The 20,427-nt window shown below is 61.1% G+C and overlaps 3 protein-coding genes across 11 annotated transcripts in view; 1 reads left to right on the top strand and 2 right to left on the bottom strand.

Annotated features, from left to right (window-relative positions):
• The window catches only part of BHMG1 (basic helix-loop-helix and HMG-box containing 1), a 36,691-nt gene extending 34,591 nt beyond the window's left edge, over positions 1 to 2,100 (top strand). The window contains exons 13-14 of the mRNA XM_009194758.4: positions 910 to 999; positions 1,542 to 2,100. Coding sequence (XP_009193022.2) covers positions 910 to 999; positions 1,542 to 1,689 — 238 coding nt within the window. The 3' untranslated portion in view covers positions 1,690 to 2,100. The remainder of the gene's footprint in view (positions 1 to 909; positions 1,000 to 1,541) is intronic.
• Positions 2,101 to 2,337: 237 nt separating this feature from the next.
• Positions 2,338 to 6,781, bottom strand: SIX5 (SIX homeobox 5). Its single transcript, XM_003915736.4, has 3 exons — positions 5,579 to 6,781; positions 3,906 to 4,711; positions 2,338 to 3,661 (listed from the first exon to the last, which is right to left on the bottom strand). Exons 1-3 carry the CDS (start codon positions 6,385 to 6,387, stop codon positions 3,051 to 3,053), a joined length of 2,226 nt encoding a protein of 741 aa, XP_003915785.1. The 5' UTR covers positions 6,388 to 6,781; the 3' UTR covers positions 2,338 to 3,050.
• Positions 6,782 to 7,242: 461 nt separating this feature from the next.
• On the bottom strand, positions 7,243 to 20,262 carry DMPK (DM1 protein kinase). 9 transcript variants are annotated; one of them, XM_009194768.2, is made up of 16 exons: positions 19,048 to 20,067; positions 17,186 to 17,244; positions 16,627 to 16,718; positions 16,288 to 16,371; positions 16,114 to 16,209; positions 15,335 to 15,483; positions 14,957 to 15,050; positions 14,499 to 14,705; positions 14,153 to 14,416; positions 12,077 to 12,162; positions 10,118 to 10,229; positions 9,241 to 9,398; positions 9,049 to 9,146; positions 8,831 to 8,877; positions 8,452 to 8,541; positions 7,243 to 8,124 (listed from the first exon to the last, which is right to left on the bottom strand). In XM_009194768.2, the coding sequence occupies exons 1-16, from the start codon at positions 19,224 to 19,226 to the stop codon at positions 7,972 to 7,974; spliced, it is 1,968 nt and encodes a 655-aa protein (XP_009193032.1). In that variant the 5' UTR covers positions 19,227 to 20,067; the 3' UTR covers positions 7,243 to 7,971. The 9 variants fall into 9 exon arrangements, with proteins under 9 accessions (XP_009193032.1, XP_009193024.1, XP_009193023.1 ...); XM_009194760.4 differs by lacking the exon at positions 17,186 to 17,244 and having other exon boundaries at positions 19,048 to 20,262; XM_009194759.4 differs by lacking the exon at positions 17,186 to 17,244 and having other exon boundaries at positions 8,452 to 8,537; positions 19,048 to 20,262.
• Between the last annotated feature and the right edge of the window lie 165 nt (positions 20,263 to 20,427).

The following is a 20,427-nucleotide window of genomic DNA, read 5'->3' as shown; positions in this document are numbered from 1 at the left end:
TGCCTCAGCCTCCTGAGTAGCTGGGATTACAGGCATGCCACCACTCCTGGCTAATGTTTGTATTTTTAGTAGAGACAGGGTTTCACCATGTTGGCCAGGCTGGTCTCGAACGCCTCACCTGCATTCCTAGTAGCGAGACTTTGTTCAAAAAAAAAAATAGGCCAGGCACAGTGGCTCATGCCTGTAATCCCAGCACTCTCGGAGGCTGAGGTGGGCGGATCATCTGAGGCCAGGAGTTCAAAACCTGCAAGTGATCTACCTGCCTTGGCCTCTCAAATTGCTGGGATTACACGCGTGAGCCTCAGGCCCAGCAAGAAAAGGAAATGAATTGATTTATATAACCTAGAAAACAAGGGCAGGTATAGACTGCCTTGAGATGTAGTTGGTTTCAGGGCTCACACAGGCTGTCTGGAATCTTTGTCCTTTTCGCTCAGTTCCGCTGTCTTCTGTGCTGGCTTCATTTTCTGGCAGGCGGGGTCACCCCAGGAGGTGCAGGCTCAGGTCCCGTCCCCCACCCAAGCGACCCCGGGGGGAGCAGAGGTCTCTGAGGTTTTAAGCAAAGTCCTTGGGACTGACTTTGGTAGATCTCATGCCAATCCGGAACCAGTCACTGTCAGGCCTGGAGCCAGGGGATGGGGAGGCCCCCCCAAGCCACAGAGGAGAAGAGCTCGTTCCTTTACAGGAAGATCCAGATGTGGGGGCCAGGAGCGGTGGCCACAGGTCCCCTACACGCTCCTGGGATGCCGGATGCCCCCTTGTGAACAGCCACTGAGTCCAGCTCCGTCTGCATCCTCAGCTCCAGAGGGTGGTCTTGGAGGCCTTGTAGACCCACAAGTCTAGGAAGGGTCTGAGTTCTCAGTCAGGGTGTCCTGCAGGCCTCTCCTTACCTCTTCCTTCTTCCTGTCCCAGATCCTGTCCTGGAACCGCTTCTACAGCTGCCACCAAGGAGCTGGCCCAGCTGTGGCGGGTGATGACCCAGCAGGAGCGGAGGCCATACTGGTGAGAGGCCCCGGCCCCGAGCTGTGGGTGGGGGCTGGAAGGGCCTCCCTGCCCCAGAACCTGCTCTGTCTCTGGAGCCTTGGGTGTCATGGCATGGGAGACTGGGCCGAGGAATTTGCGTGTTGCCCCTTCTTATGAAACCCTTGGGAGTGACACAGGTGTAGGGGTGCATACCACAATTAAGCTGGGGAACAGCTGAGCCCGGACAAGGACCCCCAGCCTCAATTCCTTTGCGTCTCTGCCACATGAGTTTCTTGGGGTGTGGTCTGATTTTTCTGTCACTTGGCCACCTCGACTCCCCCAAACCCTGTCCCCTCCACTTTCAAGGAGCTGCCACCTGCCCTGGCTCCTGACTTTGAACACATCCCAGAGCCCTTGGCTGAGTCCCATTTTACAGACCAGGACTTGGTGGCTCCAAGGCTCGCCCAGTAGAGGCTAAAACGGTGGCCCAGGCCGCTGTGGGGGCCACAGGATTGGGGGTGGGACAGGGATGCCCGGGAGGCGAGTGAGGAAGCTGGGCCGTCCTGCCGCCGTCTCCCCAGCACCAAGGCTCGCAGGTTCAGCCGCCAGCACAACCGCATCGTGAAGCAGGATGGCTCCAGCAGCGAGGCTGAGGACTGGGAGACGCCCAAGCCCTTCTACCAGCTGCTGGCCGAGAAGGCCTTGCCGCTGCCCCCGCACATCCAGTGAGAAAGGGCGGCCCCTCACCTCGCTCCCCTCACCCCTCATGGCAACCACAGCTCTTGCTGGAAGCCAGGCCCATCAATGAACTTGTCCCTCCTGGGCCTCCAGCCCCTGAGAATGCAGGTACCATGGGACTGCGAGGGGGGCACTGATTGGCCCCAACTGCTGAGCACGTTTGCCTGGAGCACCAGTCGCCCGCAGCTGCCTCGATTCTCCCCCAGGCTTAGGAAGGAAACCCAAAATGAAATGCGGGGTGTTGGAAGGTGAAGTTTACCCACCCCTCTCCCCTTCCCGTCCCCACCCGAGCCACACAGTTGCAACCCTGTTCATGCTCACCTCACCCTACTCCTCCCTCTCCTGTTCTATTTTTAGACTATTTATTGTTTTAAATAAAATAAAGCAAGTGGAACCTTTGTTACCAGCAAGAGAGACAAGGGCAGGCCCTCCCGCGTCCCCCTGCTGCCCCACTGGGGTGCTCCTTCCACCCTCATCTGGAGGCCTGTGGCTTGCAAGAGGCCTCATTGCCACCCCCTCCCCAGCCACCCTGTGCATCTGAACGCAAACCCCTCTTCCCCCTCGGGAGGCAGCAGTGGGAAGGCCGGGTGTGTTCAGAGCTCCTTTGGACCGCCCCTGGAAGGCACCCCACACCCCTGGTGGTGGTGTAGTCCGGTCACTTTATTTTAATTGAAAATGGAGGCATAACATGTCCTAGAAAAATAAAGATTTAGGATACAAAGGAGACACAGCGGCAGGGCTGCCCCCAGGGATGAGGGAATCTTTGGTCTGGGCCAGATATGAGGACAAGGGCTTGAGTCCAAGAGAGCTGGTGGGGGAAGACCCCCGCCTCCCCACAGCTGCCCCCTCCCGCCCCCGGCAGGAAATGCCACGCTGGGGAGGGTCTCCAGTCTTGGGGGCACGGGGCTGCCTGTCCTCCACTTTTGGATTCCAGACAGTTGTGACAACACCAGCTATCAGCAGAGCTATTAATAGTGTTTCAGGGAGTGACTGGGAGAGGGCTCTGGGGGCTGGAAGTCCGGCCCTGGGGCAGGGTGTTCCACTCACAGCTAGTACCAAGTGGAGGGGGCAGGGCCCCTGAGTCAGGACCCTGGGTCCCCCATGTATATGGTAGGACACAGCATGGGGAGGGCTGTAACAGAGAAGCTTCCCATCCACAGAGGGAGGGAGACCTGGACAGGAGGCAGCCAGGGACGCGACCCCGAGCACCACCAGGGCTTGGAGAGGCCACCCGGGCAGAAGGATGTGGTGGCTGGGGTCTTCAGCAACCGTGTTTCTGGGGCCCCCTCCTCCCACTCCTGTCCCTGCATCTTCAGCACCATTGTTGGGAGAGGCCACAGGGCCGCACTGGGTCACAGTTCCAAGGGCTCCTCCACAGGCACCGACTGGAGCTGGGTCAGAACCTTGGCCTCAGCCTCTAACCCCTCATCAACTTCACCCCCTGCAGTGGCCCCCAGGAGCAGCCCCTCGGGGTCGGGGTCCGGCAGCCTCAGCACGGTGTGGGGGGCCTGTGTCCCCAGCCCCTTTTCTGCTTCCAGCAGCCCCTCTGTTCCTGTGCTTAGTTCCAGCCCTGCTGGCCAGACAGGCACAGCCGCGGGTGACAGCATCAGCCCCTCCGGTGGGGGCGCTGGGAAGTTGGGAAGGAGGCCAGGGGAGTCAGGGGAGAAGGGCAGGCTGGTGCCGGAGGTGGTGGCAGCGGCGGGGGGTGGCTGCTGCGCAGAGAGGGTGCCTAGGGCGTGAGCCTCTGGGAGAGCAGGGCTGGGGGCCACCGGGAGGCCTCCCTCGGGCACGGAGATGGCTGTCTCTGGCTTCAGGGGCAGGGCCAGGCCAGGAGCTGGTGGCAGGACCTGGGAGACGAGCATGCTGGTGGGAAAGGTGGCGGTGAGGATGATCTTGCCCTGCTGCACGGCCACACCCGTCACGATGGGGCTGCCAGACACAGGGTTGGCCAGGAGGAAGTTTCCTGTGGGGAGAAAGGGAACGAGCGCAGGTGAGAGCCAGGAGAGCCCGCCAAGCCAAGCAGAGGTAGAGACTGTGCGGCTGGAGGGCAGGCAGAAGGAGCCTTCCAGTGGGCCTTGTCCTCGGGGCACTGAGACTTGCCAGGGATGAGATGCCCCCCAGGAGCCCACTGACAGCTCCTCCCTCTGAGATGACTGCACCCCCTCCCCTGGCTCTCACCCAGGCCTGAGAGAGGGAGATGGGGGTACCTGGGGCAGTGGCCGAAGGCAGCTGCAGGGCAGTCACGCCCACCCCGGAGTTGATGAGGTGCACGTTGGCAGGGCCTGCTGCAGCTGCCACCTTCACAGGGCTGCCTGGCCCGGCTGCCAACAGCTGCAGGGGCCCCACAGCCTGGGGCAGGGTCACCACCTGCGAGGTGGGCACTACCTGGGGTAGGTTCAATAGCGGGGAGGTGGGGCTCAGGCCCGCGGGGTACCCTGGGGGTGGGGAGAGTGGTACCACTTGTGGGGCAGCCACAGCAGGCACTGGCCCGGGGGGAAGAGGGAAGGTGGCAGCCGGCGGGGGACCAGGCACCACTTGGGCCAGGGGCCCCTGGACCTCCTCTCCAGGGGCTAGTCCTGGAACAGCCACTTGGGCCCCTTTGGTCTCAGGGGCCTCCGGCTGAGCCTCCTCCAGTCGTACCTCCCCTGTCTGAGGGTCCAGGACCAGGGAGGTCTTGGCCTCGCTGGCCCCCTGAGGGCTGGGCTGCGGTGGAGGGGCACCCCCACCCCCAGTGAGCAGCAGCGGGCCCAGGCTGGAGGCCTCGCCCAGGGCGAGGCCGTTGATGATGACGGGGCCCCCGTTGAGAAGCACTGCTGGGGAGCTGCTAGCCGCCAGGAAGCTCCCGTTCACCAGGATGGAGGAGGAGGCCGGGCACGGCGCCGGCGGGCTGGTCCCTGCCAGGAATATGGAGCCCTGGGCAGCGGCCTCGGCAGACACTGGGGCCACCCCTCTCTCCAGGTTCTCAGGACTTCGGCTGGACTCGTCCTCAGTGGTGGGATTCCCATCAGACTCGCTGGCAGGAGAAATGGCTGTCAGCTGGGGTCCCTTAGCCTGTGGGGCCTCCCACAGAGCCAGCCGGCTGCTCCCCCACCTTTACCGGCCCTAGTTTCGGTGGGTCATTCCAGGGGTTATGAAGCCTCTCTGAGACCACCCCAAACCCCAGGGCCTTTTGCAAGTCTTGCATGGACACCACTGCAGAGAAGCGCTGGGGAGGAAAGTGGCCCTTGCTCTCCCCCTGCCTCAGCCTCGGGTCCCCAGAGGCTGAGCTCCCAGGTTGCCCTAAAAGTTCCTTGGTTGGGTATAAAGGGCGAGTGCCCTGGAGAGAGGGAGCAGCAGCCGCCAGCACAGTTCCCGGTGCCCTCCCCGCGGGGCGTCAGAGAAGGGAGAGGCCGGCGCTCAGGGTGGGAGGGGAAGGGCTTAGGTTACAGGGAAACCGGAGCTGGGGAAGGTTCACGTTTCACAACAAAGGCAGACGATGGACCACGCCGTCGGGACTCGGAGGGGGTGTGGGGGCGGGTGGGTAAGAGTAACGGTCAGTGAAGAAAGGGGGCTGGGGGTGGTCACAGGCCCCTATCCCCTTTCCGCAGCCCCTCTAGTGGCCCCGCAGTGTGGTTCCCCAACACCGATGAGACTGGGACAGGAGCTCGGAGTGGAGCCGCTGGAAGAGGAGACGCGCGGGGCAGTGATGCCGGGGAGAGGGCCCGGGCGGGTGTCTGTCCCGTCCACGCTTAGTCCCCGCGCCCCGCGGGCGCCCGGGGTTGTGAGCGGGAGGTGTCCAAGGACCTCGGCACGCCGGCCCCAGTAATAGGCACGGGGAAGGAGGGCTGGTGGACGGGATGTCCCCAGGAGAGCGGGACTTGCGCCGCCCGAGGCCCCTCACCTCTTGCAGGGTGCGCCGCCTCCGGCCCCGGTCCGGTCGCGCTGTCGCCGGTTCTTGAACCAGTTGCTGACCTGCGTGAGCGAGAGGCCGGTGAGCGTGGCCAGGCGGCGCTTCTCGTCCGGCGTGGGGTAGCGGTTGCCGCGGTAGCAGGCCTTGAGCGCGGCGCGGGAGCGCTCCTTGAAGCAGTAGACTGTCTCCTCGCCGTCCCAGATGGTCTTGGGCAGCGGGAACTTCTTGCGCAGTCGATACTTGTCCACTGCGCCCAGCGCGCGGCCGCGGGCCCGCTCGGCCTCATGGTAGCGCGCGCGCAGGTAGAGGTCCTGCAGGAAGGCGTGGTGGGCGGCGGGGAAGGGGCGGCTCTCCAGTAGCCGGTAGAGCTCGGCATACTCGCCCCGCTGGAAGGCCACCAGGGCCCGCGCGCGCAGCACCGGGTCGCTGCCACGTAGGCGCTCGGCCGGGGGCAGTGCGCCCAAGAAGCGGCTCAAGCGGCCGGCGTGGCCCGCCTGGAGCAGCGCCTCGCAGACGCACGCCACCTGCTCGGGCGAGAAGCGGAGGCCCGTGGGCGGTTCGGCAGCGGCCTCGGGGGGCGACCCGGGGACGCCCGGGGATCCCGGGCCCTCCGCTCCCGCAGCCGCTTCGCCCGCCCCGGCCCCGGCCGCCGCCGCCGCCGCCGCCGCCTCACCCTCGGCCGCCTGCAAAGTCTGCAAGAGCTGGCGCGCTTCCTCCTCCTCCTCTTCGGTCGCCGCCGCCGCCACCGCCTCCCCCCCGGCCGCCGGCCCCGCGCTCGGCTCCGCAGGCAAGGTAGCCATGTTTTGCAACTTTGGGAAGTTCCTCCCTCCTTCTCTTCCTCCCTTGGGCTTTCCCCAGCCCCCTCCCCCGCCTGTCCCCCCTTTTCGCCCCCACTCCCCGCTGTTCTCGATCTTCTCCCTGGCCGACTGCGCCCCACGCCGGGAAGGCGAGACCCGGGTCTCTGTCCCCGTGTGTGTGTCCGTTCCCCTCCCCTCTGTCTGTGATTCTCCCTTTGTTTTCCCTCCGCCTCTGGCCGCGCTTTCTGCCTCCCCCCAGCGTGTGCTTCTGGCTCAGGGCCTCAGTTTCCCCATCGGGACAACGCAGAAGGTAACGGGCCGTCCAGGAGGGCTAAGGGCGCGAAGCCTCCGCCCCGAGACTAAGCTTCTGCACGCCTCCGTCTCCAGGGTCCTCTGCAGGCCCCCACATTCCCCATCTCGGCCTGTGCTCCGCCCCTTGGAATTCCCGGCTCCGCAGGGGGGGCGGGTCTGGCTGGGAGGAGGGGCGGGGAACGGGCTAGAAAGTTTGTAGCAACTTTTCTCGAGCTTGCGTCCCCGGAGCGGATGCGCGTGGCGTGCGCAGGCGCAGTGGAAGGAGGATGGCCGCGCGCTTCCAGCCCATCCCCCCTCTTCTCGACGCTCGGTGGCACAGCTGGGCCACAGCTGGGCCGGGGCGGTGCCTCCGGGTGGCCCATTCGCCCTCCTATTGGCCGGATGCCAAGGCCCCACCCCGTAGCTTTTCCTCCCCCAACCCTGATTCGTCCGCTTCGCATCCCGCTAGCTCCTCCCAGACCTTCGGCCGCCTCCACTCGCCTTCGGATTGGCCCGCTGCGCAACCTCCTGCCCACTACGCAAACCGCGGACTGCGGAGTCCAGAACTTTGGGCAGATGGAGGGCCTTTTATTCGCGAGGGTCGGGGGTGGGGTCCTAGGTGGGGACAGACAATAAATACCGAGGAATATCGGGGTCTCAGTGCATCCAAAACGTGGATTGGGGTGTTCGGGGTCCTGCAGCCTGTCAGCGAGTCGGAGGACGAGGTCAATAAATATCCAAACCGCCGAAGCAGTCAGAGCCGGCTCGGGCTCCGAGAGCTGCGCACGTGAGGAGGGGGCGCGGGATCCCCGAATAAGCGCGTTTGGCAAAAGCAAATTTCCCGAGTAAGCGGGCAGAGGTCGCGCCAGACGCTCCCCAGAGAGCAGGGCGTCATGCACAAGGGAGGATTTGCAGTTTGCGAACCGACGGTAGGTGGGGGTGCGTGGAAAGTGGAACACGGACGACCCGGCTTGCTGCCTTCGCAGGCCTGCCGTTTGCCCATCCACGTCAGGGCCTCAGCCTGGCCGAAAGAAGTGGTCTGCGATCCCCCACCACCAGCAGCAGCAGCAGCAGCATTCCCGGCTACAAGGCCCCCTCGAGCCCCGTTCGCCGGCCGCGAACCCGGCCCCTCCCTCCCCGGCCGCTAGGGGGCAGGCCCGGATCACAGGACTGGAGCTGGGCGGAGACCCAAGCTCGGAGCGGTGTGAACTGGCAGGCGGTGGGCGCGGCTTCTTTGCCGTGCCCCGGGCGCTCAGTCTTTCAACGGGGCCCCGGAGTCGAAGACAGTTCTAGGGTTCAGGGAGCGCGAGCGGCTCCCGGGCGGCGCCAGACTGCGGTGAGTTGGCCGGCGTGGACCACCAACCCAGCGCAGCCCAGGGCGGCGGCACGAGACAGAGCAACGGCGAACAGGAGCAGGGAAAGCGCCTCCGATAGGCCAGGCCTAGGGACCTGCGGGGAGAGGGCGAGGTTAACACCCGGCATGGGCCTCTGATTGGCTCCTGGGACTCGCCCCGCCTACGCCCATAGGTGGGCCCGCACGCCTCCCTGCTCCCCACCCCCGCCCCAACAGCCGGCAGCTGTTAGTCCACTCGCACGCCTCTAATCCCGTCTCAACTCGTCATTGGCTGCTTCTTAGCGGCCTGTGTTGATTGGCTGCCCGCGGATCCGCCCTCCCGCCGTGGGCCCAGCCCTGCAAATGCGCAGCTAAGCGGGTGGCACAGGGCGGGTGGAGCGAGGGGCGCGGCGGCGGAGGGGGGCGTGGGCAGCCGGACGTACCCTGGCAGGGAGCAGCAGGTGGCGGCGGTGCATGGGGCCTGGCCCCACCAGCGGGCACTGGCCCAGAGCCACGGCCGGGGGGCCATCTAGCTGGAGAGAGAAGGGACAGGTGACCCGATCGGAGCCCAGCCCAGCCCTCAGCAGTGGGGCGAGAGACAGCGAGGGGAATCGAGGCTGGGGAGGTTATCTAGGGAGATCCCGGAGGGAATCTGGTGAGCCTTGAACGGACAGAGATCTGGGGCTGAACGAAGGGCTTCTGCCCTCCAAAGTCGCAAAGACGTAGGGTGAGCCCTGTATCTGGACGGGGAGACCAGGAGCCAGGGAGGAGATCTGTAGAGTGGGCAGCAGGTCTGAGGCAGGGGAAAGAGAGGGGTCTTACATGGGAAGGTGGATCCGTGGCCCGGGGACTGGGGACCCCCGTGACAGCTGGAAGGAGAAGAAAGAGGCATAGGGCGCGTGGAGGGGCGAAGGAGGGCGGTGGCGCGGCGTGCCCCAGCATGGGTCCCTTCCCTCCTCCAGGTGTCTATACGTGCCCCGCAGAGCAGACGGTCCACCTCCTCCCGGCCCTCCGGGGAAGGGGACACATGAGGGACTCACCTGTGGCTCCCTCTGCCTGCAGCAACTCCATCCGCTCCTGCAACTGCCGTACGTGCGCCTCTAGGTCCCGGTTCCGAGCCTCTGCCTCGCGTAGTTGACTGTGGGGAGGTAAGGACGGTGAGTCAGTCCGAGTCGGACGAGAGGGGCTGCCAAGGGTTGCCATGGGCCCTGCGCCCCGGCCCCAACGCCGACCTGGCAAAGTTCTGGTTGGCCATGCGGATGGCCTCCATCTCCCGGCTCAGGCTCTGCCGGGTGAGCACCTCCTCCTCCAGGGCCTCCTGGAGCTCCCGCAGCGTCACCTCGGCCTCAGCCTCTGCCGCAGGGATAGCCGCTGGAACTGCCACTTCAGCCTGTGTATGGGGACCGGGCTTAAGGCTGCCTGTGGCTCCTGGAGGACTCAGAACTTGGGCACTGGTTCCAGGCTAGGGATCCTTGCTTGTCCCCTACTTCTCCGTCCCCTCAAAATTTCTGGAATCCCCACAGCTCCTGCAATGATCCAAGCCCCCTCCCTTCCCTACCTCCCTCAGCCCCTTCTCTGAGTCTGGTCCTCGAAATCCACACAGGGACCAGAGAGCTGGTCCTCAAACACGAACACAACCTGTGTCCCTCTGCTGCTCAAAATCCCTCCAGCTCCCTAATGCCCTCACGACAAAAGGCCTTGCTGGGTTTTGTTGCCTGCTGGCCTCTCCGGCATTCTCAGGAACGGTTCAGCCAAACAGGAATAAATCAGGATATCAGGATTCCCACCTGCTCAAGGCACCTTTCTTTCCATGGCTGGCACCTTTCTTTCCATGGCTGGCACCTTTCTTTCCATGGCTGGCTTCTCCTTCAGGAGCGTTCAGCTCAAAGTTCAACTCCTCAGATCCCCACCAACGCACACAGCCTTACTTAATGCCCCACTGTAACTACAGAGACCGTGTCATGTCTGAAGTAACCTCGTCTGTCCGTGGTTTCTGTCTGCTTCTGTTCAGGAAGTCCCCAGAGGGCTCTACAGCACACGTCACCCGGGAAGCCCTCAACTTTTCTCTCCTGCTTGCCCCTGACGGACCCCCTCCCCTCCACAACTTACTGTTTCATCCCGTGGGGACACTGAGGACTCCAGGCTAGGCACTTGCACGTGTGGCTCAAGCAGCTGCTCGGCCTCCAGTTCCATGGGTGTGGGGCCTGGGACCTCACTGTCCCTGAGGAGAGGGGGGTGGGGAGGGAGGCAGAACGCTGATTCTCTGGTGGAGAACCAGAGCTCCTGGCCTGCAGGTAAGGGGCAGCTGCTTCAAAGACCTCCTGATTTGAGGAAGGGGAGCGACAGCGTGAAGAGAACAGTCTCAGGTGGGCCAGTGGCCCCTCCTCTGCTTAGGAAAAGCCCTGCCCCTCCCCTGGCCTTGGGCCCCTGGGAGCTGCTCTTTGTAAACCTTCTGCAGGGACTCGGGGTCCAGACCCCCATGTTCCAGGGTCAGCTCGTCTCCTCCCTTGACATGTGATCTCTGCAGAACCCTCTTCTTAGGGCCACAGGACAGGGAGGCCGACCTGATGAAGGAGACTGCTTGGCTCTGGCCACCTCCACAGATGTGGTCCTAAGACTGGACATGAGACCCCACGATGGCGACTTGAGATCAGCACACCCCACTCAGCTGTGGGAAGGGGACAACTCCTCCCTAGGGTAGGAAGTGGCTGTCCCCACCAACCTAGCAGTCCCTCCTGTGGGAACATGGCTCAGGACCCAGCTATCCTGGGCATGCATCTGGGCTCCAATAGAGGATGGGTTCAATCCTGACCCACTGTTCAGGCCCCACAGCAGTTCAGAATCGAGTTAGAGTTCATTAACGGTAAGGTACAGTATTTGTAATGTTGTCCAGTAATAAAAGCTGATTAGAAAACCGACTGTTCTCTTAGACAAAGTAGCATGAAGAAGGGGAAAAAAAAAAAAAAACACAACAAAACACCTGTTCTCCAGTATTTAAACGTGTCTGTGCACGTGTGAGCCAGGGACCACTGCCGTCTGGTGAGCTCACGAGATACCGACTTCCTTTTCCTTATCTGTATTTTCTAATTTACTTGTGATAAGCAATGCATTATTTGTGTAATTAATACTTTTTTTTGAGACCAGGTCTCACTCTGTTGCCCAGGTTGGAATCTATCATGGCTCACTGAAGCCTCAAACTCTAGGCTCAAGTGATCGTCCTACTTCAGCTCCTGAATAGCTGGGACTGCAGGCACAGACCACCATGCCTGGCTAAATTTTTTCAATTTTTTGTAGAGACAGGGTCTCATTATATTGCCCAGGCTAGTCTTGAACTCCTGGGCTCAAGCAATCCGTCCACCTCAGCCTCCCAAAGTACTGGGATTCCAAGCGTGAGCCACCATGCCCAGCCTGTAAATTAATACTTTTTTTTTTTTTTTGAGATGAAGTTTCGCTTTTGTTACCCAGGCTGGAGTGCAATGGCACGATCTCAGCTCACCACAATCTCTGCCTCCCGCCCTTAGCCTCCTGAGTAGCTGGGATTACAGGCGTGCACCACCACGCCCAGCTAATTTTGTTTTTTAGTAGAGACGGGGTTTCTCCATGTTGGTCAGGCTGGTCTTGAACTCCCGACCTCAGGTGATCCACCCGCCTCGGCCTCCCAAAGTGCTGGGATTACAGGTGTGAGTCACCGCACCTGGCCTAAATTAATATTTTTAAATGGCCTTATTATTATGTGGGTGATTCAAAGAGTTTGCATTCTTTTACAATTAGATTATAAAAGTCTCAACTTCATATTTTCCAAGATTCTGAAGTCCTGTGACTCTGTGTACTACAGACGTAAAAGTTGATGGTTACGAGATTCTGGAAAGCCCAATCTGTAACTCTGAGGTTTTAAAGTTCAATCTAACATTTCGAAGTACATGTATCTGACATTTTAAGGTCCTCCAACTCTGGCCTCTTAGGAGTCTTTGGTCCCAAAACAGTAAGGTTCCAAGACTGATCCTGCAACTCTATTGGCTGCCAAGGAGCAGGACCCAGGAAGCTCCAGCAGCCTCGGGGAGTGCTTACCTGAGGGCCATGCAGGAGTAGGAGTAGCCCACGAAAGGCAGGTGGACCCCCAGTGGCGCACCTTCCCGAATGTCCGACAGCGTCTCCTGCACAAGACACACAGATGTGACTGGCAATCGTCAGGGTGGGTCCCTCACTGCTTTTTGATTTTGGCTTACATGTTCCCCACAAACCAGCCCCAACTCAGGGCTTATCTAAAGTGGCCCCTCCAGCTTTTTTTTTTTCTTTTTTTTTTTTTGACAAGGAGTCTTGCTCTGTTGCCCAGGCTGGAGTGCAGTGGCGTGATCTCAGCTCACTGCAACCTCTGCCTCCTGGGTTCAGGCGATTCTCCTGCTTCAGCTTCCCGAGTAGCTGGGATTACAGGTGCCCTCCATCACACCTGGCTAATTTTTTATATTTTTAGGAGAGACGGGGTTTCATCACGTTGGCCAGGCTGGTCTCAAACTCCTGACCTCAAGTGATCCGCCCGCCTCGGCTGGTCTAGTCCCAAACTCTGGGCTCAAGCAGTCCTCCAACCTCAGCCTCCCAAAGTGCTGGGATTACAAATATAAGCCACTGTGTCCGGCCCACTTCTTTTTTTTTTTTTTTTTTTTTAGATGGAATCTTGCTGTCTCCCCGTCTAGAGTATAGTGGCACGATCCCAGCCCACTGCAGACTCCGCCTCCCAGGTTCAAGCAATTCTCCTGCCTCAGCCTCCTGAGTAGCTGGGACAACAGGCACACACCACCAAGCCTGGCTAAATGTTGTATTTTTAGTAGACACAGGGTTTCACCATGTTGGCCAGGCTGGTCTTGAACTCCTGACCTCCAGTGACCTGTCTGCCTCAGCCTTCCAAAGTTCTGGGATTATAGGCGTGAACCATCTTGCCCAGCCTATTTTTTTTTTCTCTTTTTTTTGAGACAGAGTCTCACTCTGTCACCCAGACTGCAGTGCAGTGGCATGATCTTGGCTCACTGCAAACTCTGCCTCCCGGGTTCAAGCGATTCTCCTGCCTCAACTTCCCCAGTAGCTGGGATTACAGGCAACCACGACCACGCCCAGCGACTTTTCTTGTATTTTTAGTAGAGACGGGGTTTCACCATGTTGGCCAGGCTGGCCTCAAACTCCTGATCTCGTGATCCGCCCACCTCGGACTCCTAAAGTGCTGGAATTACAGGCATGTGCCACAGCGCCCGGCCGCAGCCCAGCCTATTTTAAAATTTCAATTTAATTTTATCTTATTTTTGAGACAGAGTCTCTCTCTGTTGCTCAGGCGGGAATACAGTGGCACAATCACAGCTCACTGCAGCCTTGACCTCCTGGGCTCAAGTGAGCCTCCCAGGTCGGCCTCCCTAGGAGCTGAGTATACAGGCATGCTCCACCACACCCAGCCAATTTTTTAAACATTTTTGTAGAGATAGGGTCTCACCACATTGCCCAGGCGGGTCTTGAACTCCTGGGCTCAAACAATCCACTCGCTTCGGCCTCCCAAAGTACTGGGGTTACAGGCGTGAGCCACGGCGCCTGGCCCCACTATTTTTTCTTGTATCCTGTTGCTTCCCTTCAGGGTACCTGCCACACTCTCCATAATTCTCTCATTCTCTAGACTGCAAGTGGATGAGGGCAGGGACCAGAGATGATCTGGTCAGTGCTAGATCCCCAGTATTGTCCAGCAAAAGGGCACCCAGAGCCAAGCAAGCATTCCACGACAGCTCATTACACGGTGAAGAGAGCCATCCTGAGGGAGGAGGAGTCCTCTCCTGCTTCTCATCTCTCGAAGTCTCAGCTCAGATAGCTCCCCACTCCAGGAAGCCCTCCAGGACCTTCCTTGCTGAGTCAGGAGCCCCCCACCCCCTGCACTCCATTGTCTCAGCCCTGATCATTCTGGGGCTTCACTGTCTGAAGACTGGTCTGTGTTTCCCCACTGGACTATAAGTCTAGGTCACTGCTGGGTCCTCAGCACTAGATGGGCACACAGCAGGTGCTCTGGGGAATGAGTGGTTCAGGACCCCAGGAGGTAGGCACTGTCCTTACTCCAACTTTATGGAGGGAGCATGGGGAGGTTCCCGCAGCCGAGCAGGGGCCGCAGGTACCTACCCCGCCCCCGCTCACCATGGCAGTGAGCCCGTCCTCCACCAAGTCGAAGTTGCATGTGTCGGTGGCACCTTCGAAATCCGGTGTAAAGGGGGGCATGCTGTCTCGGAGACCATCCCAGTCAAGGCCAAAGAAGAAGGGATGTGTCCGGAAGTCACCTGCTCCACCCCGGCCCAGCCGTGTCTCCGGGGGACAGAGCAGACGCTGGATGAGGTCTTGAGCCTCCTCAGGGACCCCTTCATCTGCCAGCGGCAGAGAGAGGTGCTCCTGCTCAGAGGGAGAGGGAGAGGAGGCGATAGTTGGGGAGCGCCTACCTGGAGAGGCCAGGGCTCCCTGGGGCCATGCTCACCTTGTAGTGGACGATCTTGCCGTAGGTCTCCGCCGTGGAATCCGCGTAGAAGGGCGTCTGCCCGTAGAACATTTCATAGGCGAACACACCCAGCGCCCACCAGTCACACTCTGGCCCGTAGCTGCCTGTCCCAGGCCCACCGCCCACAGCCTGCAGGATCTCGGGGGACAGGTAGTCTGGGGTGCCCACAGCCACCAGTGACCGCACCTGGACCAAAAGGAGCAGAGCAAGGCTTGGGCCCACCCCTCTGGGCCCACCAGCTCTGGGCCCTCCTTCCAACCACTCCCCAAATGCTTAGCCTCTCCCTCTGCCTGGTCTAATGCTCCGCCACACAGATGCACACTTAGGCCTGGGTCACCTCCTCCTTTCCCCTCCAAATCCAGTCCTGCCCCCACACTCTGCACCTCCCATCCCTCATTAGCAGCCCGAGTTGCTCTGTGGCCAGGGCACTGGCTCACCGTTCCATCTGCCTGCAGCTTGAGACAGGAGCCGAAGTCGGCCAGGCGGATGTGGCCACAGCGGTCCAGCAGGATGTTGTCGGGTTTGATGTCCCTGCACCGAGGAAAGGAGAAGGGTGGGATAAGTGAACCTCCCTTCTGTGGTCCCACCAGGCTCTGCCCCTCTGGGCAGTGCCACCTGGGGCCCCACTTCCTTGGGTTCCACCCCTGTAGGGATTCTACAGTTCTGGACCCTACTCCCAGGCATGCCCCAGTGGGCCCCAACCAAGGAGGTCCCTCTCTAGGCCCTGGCCTCTCTGGGCTCTGACCTTCCAAGAACCCTGCCAGGGAACAAGCTTGCTATCCCCTCGCCCTAGGCCTCAGCCATGCCACACACACCTGTGCACGTAGCCGAGCCGGTGCACCGAATCTATGGCCATGACAATCTCCGCCAGGTAGAAGCGCGCCATCTCGGCCGGAATCCGCTCCCCAAACTTGCTCAGCAGTGTCAGCAGGTCCCCACCCACGTAATACTCCATGACCAGGTACTGAGAAGGGGTTCGTCATGGGTGGCTGGTAGTCCCGAGGCCCTGATCCATCACGGATGGCCGGGACAACCACTGCCAGAGACACCCCATCCCTGGGCAGAGACCTGCAGCCCCAGCCCAGAGATAACCACAGAGATCTGCCAGGCCAAATCAGAGACCACCTGCGGCCCCCGCCCCCTGCCCCTCGGAAAAAAACACAAACAAAAAACCTTTCCTGGAATGTCACTGGGCAGATTCACTCTCCCTGAGATGTTCTGGGAAAGAGAACTCATAGACCACTCAACACCCAGAGAATAGGTCCCAGACACTCCCTCCCTAGGCAGTGGCCCCGTTAGAATTTCTGAAGACCTATCCCATTCCAGGTAAGAGACCCCCCCCAACAGAGACATCTTTATATGAGTCCCCCAAAACACCCCAGAAAGGGGCACTGAGGGACACCATCCCCGTCCAAGATAAGGAAGGCCCCTCATCCACCTGACACACCCTCTTACTGCACACAGACTCTCCCACAGGTGTGGGAGACTTGTGGTGGGCAGCACCCCCAATCCTAGAGCTTCCTCTCCCCACCTCCTCATCCAGCGACAGCATGGGCTCTGTACCTCTTCCCAGTCACCCCAGCCCGGAGCTCACCAGGTAGTTCTCATCCTGGAAGGCGAAATACAGCTGCGTGATCCACCGCCGGTCCCCATTCACCAACACGTCCCTCTCCTCACGGAAGCACGACACCTGCAGGGCACCCGGAGGAGCTGCAGCCGGAGAGAGGGCGCGGATCCTCAAAGCCCCCACGCCCGCCCAGCCCCTCACCTCGCCCCTCTTCAGCATGTCCCACTTGTTCATGATCTTCATGGCGTACACCTGGCCCGTCTGCTTCATCTTCACCACCGCTACCTGAGGCCAAGACAGGCAGACAAGGTGGAGACGCCGGGAAAACAGAAGGGCTCGCCGAGACCCAACTCCACCCCCTTCTGCACCCAGTCGTGGCCCCGCCCCACCTGCCGCACCACGCCCATTGGTCCCAAGCCCCGCCTCCAGCCCAGCCCTAGGTTCTAAGGCTTGGTCATTCATCAATTTCTAAGGCCCCACCCCAACCCCTATGCCCCACCCACCACAAGTCAAGTCGGGCTCCCGACCAGTTGAGCTTACCTCACTGAACGCCCCGCGTCCGATCACCTTCAGAATCTCGAAGTCGTCCCTGTGCAGTCGGACCTCCTTAAGCCTCACCACGATGGGCTCCGCTGGGGGCGTGGTGGGGGAAAAGAACCGAGGGTCACCAGAAAAGGCACTGGAGACAAGGGGAAAAGCCCCACCTTCTGTCTCCCCTTCTCTCTGCCTCTCAGCTTCACCCTAGGACTGTCTGCTTCCCAAGAGCTTCCCCACATAAACACTGTGTAAGGTTCTGGGGACCCAAAACTGCCCTCCCATAGAGGCGAGATGCCTGGGAAGCCCTTTGCGGGACAGGGCATTGGACCAGAGGGCTCCAAGGGTGTGCAGGACGGTGAGGGTGGGGTAACAAAGTCCGCAGAAGGGCAGACCCTAAAGAACAAGGGGAGAAGGAAATAAGACCCAGTTCTTCCACCTTCCTGGGCTTCCAGTCCTCCACCCGGACTCCAGGTGACAGTTCAGGCGCAGCCAGGGCCCCACCCCCTCGTTCTCATGTAGAATGTCCTGGGTAATGGCCCAGACGTGGGGTTGTATCCAGTACCTCTAGATTCAGATACAGGTGGTTCTTGAACCACACTTTGGGAAACCCTGGATCTGGGGCTGGGGGAAGGAACAGGACAGGGAGACAAAGCCGGCATGGTCACACATCCTAGACTCAAGTGCTCTGGTCCAGCCCATCTCTCAGTCCTCCAGGAGGAGGGCTTTAGTCCTACCCCTTATTTACAGATGACAATCAGGGCTCTCAGAAGTCAAGGTCCTATGACTAGGAATGTTAAACAGGGCAGCTTGGGTGGGGGACCGGCTGGGGTGGAGGCTTGTGGCTCAGGGACCATGGGGACAGGGAGGCCTGGACTCCCAGGGGTGGAAGAAGTGGAGGCAGGATGGAGAGGGATGGGTATGGGAGGGGAGGGAAGGAGAAGAGACAGTGGGTTCTGGAGGAGAGAGAGGGGTTTCGGGGGGTTCCAGGAGAGTGGGCCAGCAGGGACGAACCAGCCAGGGCTGAGGACGGGGGAGGGAGGAGAGAGCCAAGACATTGAGCCCTTTTAAGGCAGCAGGAACCCAGGCCCCCTCCCCCGCCCCAGGCCTGGCAGGGGAGGGGCCGCAAGATGCAGCTCGGGCCACAAAAGGAGTGCTCCTCCCTGGAGCGCCAGACCCCTACCCCGCCCGGTCTCAGTTTACCCTGCCAGCCCAACTTCATCCTCTGTTAAAGGGGGGCCAGGAGAGTCATTAGGGGCTGCGGGAGGTTGGGAGAAGGTTTTTCCAGAGGCTGAGTGGCCTGGCCCTTCTTGGCCTCCGCCTTCCCATCTGTGAAATGGGAGGAGGAGGGAGAGGAACCAGACCTGGGTCACAAAGAGATGGACACAAGAGGAAGCAGGGGAAGGTGGAGAAACAGGAAACAAGTGTCACATAGTTTGTCACACACAGACCAAAGACCAAGTGCCAGTCGCTGAGGGCCAGGCACGTGAGGGCCAGAGGGGCAGGGTGCTGGGAGTGAAAGAAACCAGTGACCAGTGAGCCCGAGTCCTGGGCTTGGGGAGGAGGTGGGCAGACAAGGCAGCTGGCAGAAGTGGAAGCATCCTCCTTCCAGCCCTGGCCCCAGGCCCTGGAAAGTCCTTGCAAGAGGGGCTTTGTGGGGCAGCTGGAAGGTTGGAGGCCGTGGGCCAGGAGAACTAAAGGACGCAGGGAGCTGGGGTGGCGAGAATGGTGGCTGACCCACACGGCTCATAGGGACCGAGACTTTGGGGCTGGGGGTGGGGGTGGGTGCAGAACCTACAAAAGGAGGCACACCCAGAAGAACCCAAAGTTGTCCCTCCTGGATCACAGAGGAGGGGGTGCTGGTGGCGCCTGTCTGCAAAGCTGGTTCTCCCCCAGGGCCCGCGTGAGTCACCGCCCTCCCAGTGCCTGGGCACCTGTTGGGGCAGCTGGAGAGGCTGGCGCCGAACACCTGCCTGTCGGCTGCGCCCCTGGCAGCTGCCCCATGCTGGCCCTCCTGGCTTGCCCCGGGCTGCAGGAAACCAAGGGAGTGGGCCATAGAGCCCACTTTTGGGGAGAGGGTCCTAGGAGAGGGAGCTCCCAGCATGACACTGGCCCTGTCCCTGAGGCAGGGTGCAGAGAGGCCATGGGAGGCTGTTGGCAGTGTAGCCTGCTGTGACTCCTAAGCCATGGCTCTGAGTCATAGCCACCCTGGCCTCTGCTGACCTCACTCTGCCCCTCCAGGGTGGTGGCATAGGACAGAGAAATGTTGTCCCAGGACTCAGGTCCACGCTCTGAGCCCCAGGATAGGAGGATCTTCCCATGCCCATCCTGCCATCCTGCCCCCGCAACAGCCAGGCCTCTGTGCCCAGACCTGTCTCCTGCCCCACCCCCACCCCATCTGCAGGAGCCCTGAGGGCAGGCACTCACCCCACTGCAAGAAGTCGGCCACGTACTTGTCCTGGGCCAGTTCGGAGGCACCCAGCTCCTGGTGGACGCCCAGGAGAAGGTCGAGCAGGGGCTCCAGCCCCAGGAAGCCGGGGTCCAACACCAGCTGCTGGAGCTGCCTCAGCCGCACCTCGGCTGACATGTTGGACAGGCAGCACCATGGCCCCTCCCCGGGCCGGGGGCTCGGGGTCCTCCTGTCACAGGGCCTGGCAGCCCCTGTCCAGACCCTGGAGCCCTGGCTGCATGTCTGCCTGTCCCTGACTGTCCCCTGGGCCTCTCTGGCCACTTCTCTCTGCTGCTGAGGCCTCCTCCCCTTCTCCCCACCCCTTGGTCCAGCCCCCCTCCCGCCTCCCAGCCTTAACCCCTCACAAGCCACCCCCCAAGCTCCCTCCTTCCAGGGCCCTTCAGAACCCTTCAGTGCTAGAGGGGATGGATGGAGAATCTCAGCTCTCACACTGTCACCCCAATAAAAAGGTAGAGCACAGAGGAAGCCACAGGTGTGATGGATTCCAAGAGGAACCTGCCCATTACTAAAACGGGGCCAGTCGAGGCTGAGTGACCCAGTAGCAACCACCCCCTTGCTCCTGACAAGCTCCAGAGCTAGGCGCTGGGGGCTGGGGGCTGGGTAGGAGAAAGGGGCTGAGGGCTGGGAAGGGGGCGGGAGGCCAGGGCAGCTTCTTGGGTGACTCAGAGACGGATTCCGACTCGGACAGTTAAATTTAGCCCTCAGGCTCTCTGCTTTACACTTTTTTTTTTTTTTTCCAGGAGGTGGGGAAGGGGTGGTGAGGAGAGGACCAGGAGGGGGCACCCTCAGAGCCTGAACAGGGGTGACCCGCTGCCCAAAGCCTGGGGGAGGCAAGTGGTGGAGCCAAGCCCTCCCCAGGCAAAGGAGACCCCAAAATAGCTCCTTGGCCCCTGGCCGGGAAGCCACATTCCTGCCCAGGCTGGGATTAGAAACAGAAACATTTCGGGGGGGTGGAGGGTGGCGCGGGAAGACACTCCCTGTGGCTCCGAGAGCCAGGAGGGATCTGAGCTCTTCTTTCCAGTATGGACCGTTCTCCAGAGTGGAAGTCGGGGCCTCCGGCTGGCCTGGGGTGCCTGGGCCTTGAGAGGGCCAGGCCTGAGAAACGAGGCAAGGACCAAGGAGTCCCAGCTGGGCAGGGCTTGGGAAATGAGGTTCTGGGCAGTTTTGAGAATGTTAAAAACACCCAATGAGGACTTTGATGAGGGGCCCTGGCCGCAGGCAGGATGCTCTTCTCCCCGAGAGGGCCCTGCTCCAGTCGCTGGTGTGGGTCACCAGATCCGTTCCCTCCCTGGGCTCCGGCTTTTCCTGCTATGAAAAGGGGTGGGAGGCGCTGGGCC

This window comes from Papio anubis, chromosome 20 (assembly GCF_008728515.1).
Source record: "Papio anubis isolate 15944 chromosome 20, Panubis1.0, whole genome shotgun sequence".
In the NCBI taxonomy this organism is placed as follows: Eukaryota; Metazoa; Chordata; class Mammalia; order Primates; family Cercopithecidae; genus Papio; species Papio anubis.
This window is presented reverse-complemented; position numbering and strand designations above follow the sequence as displayed.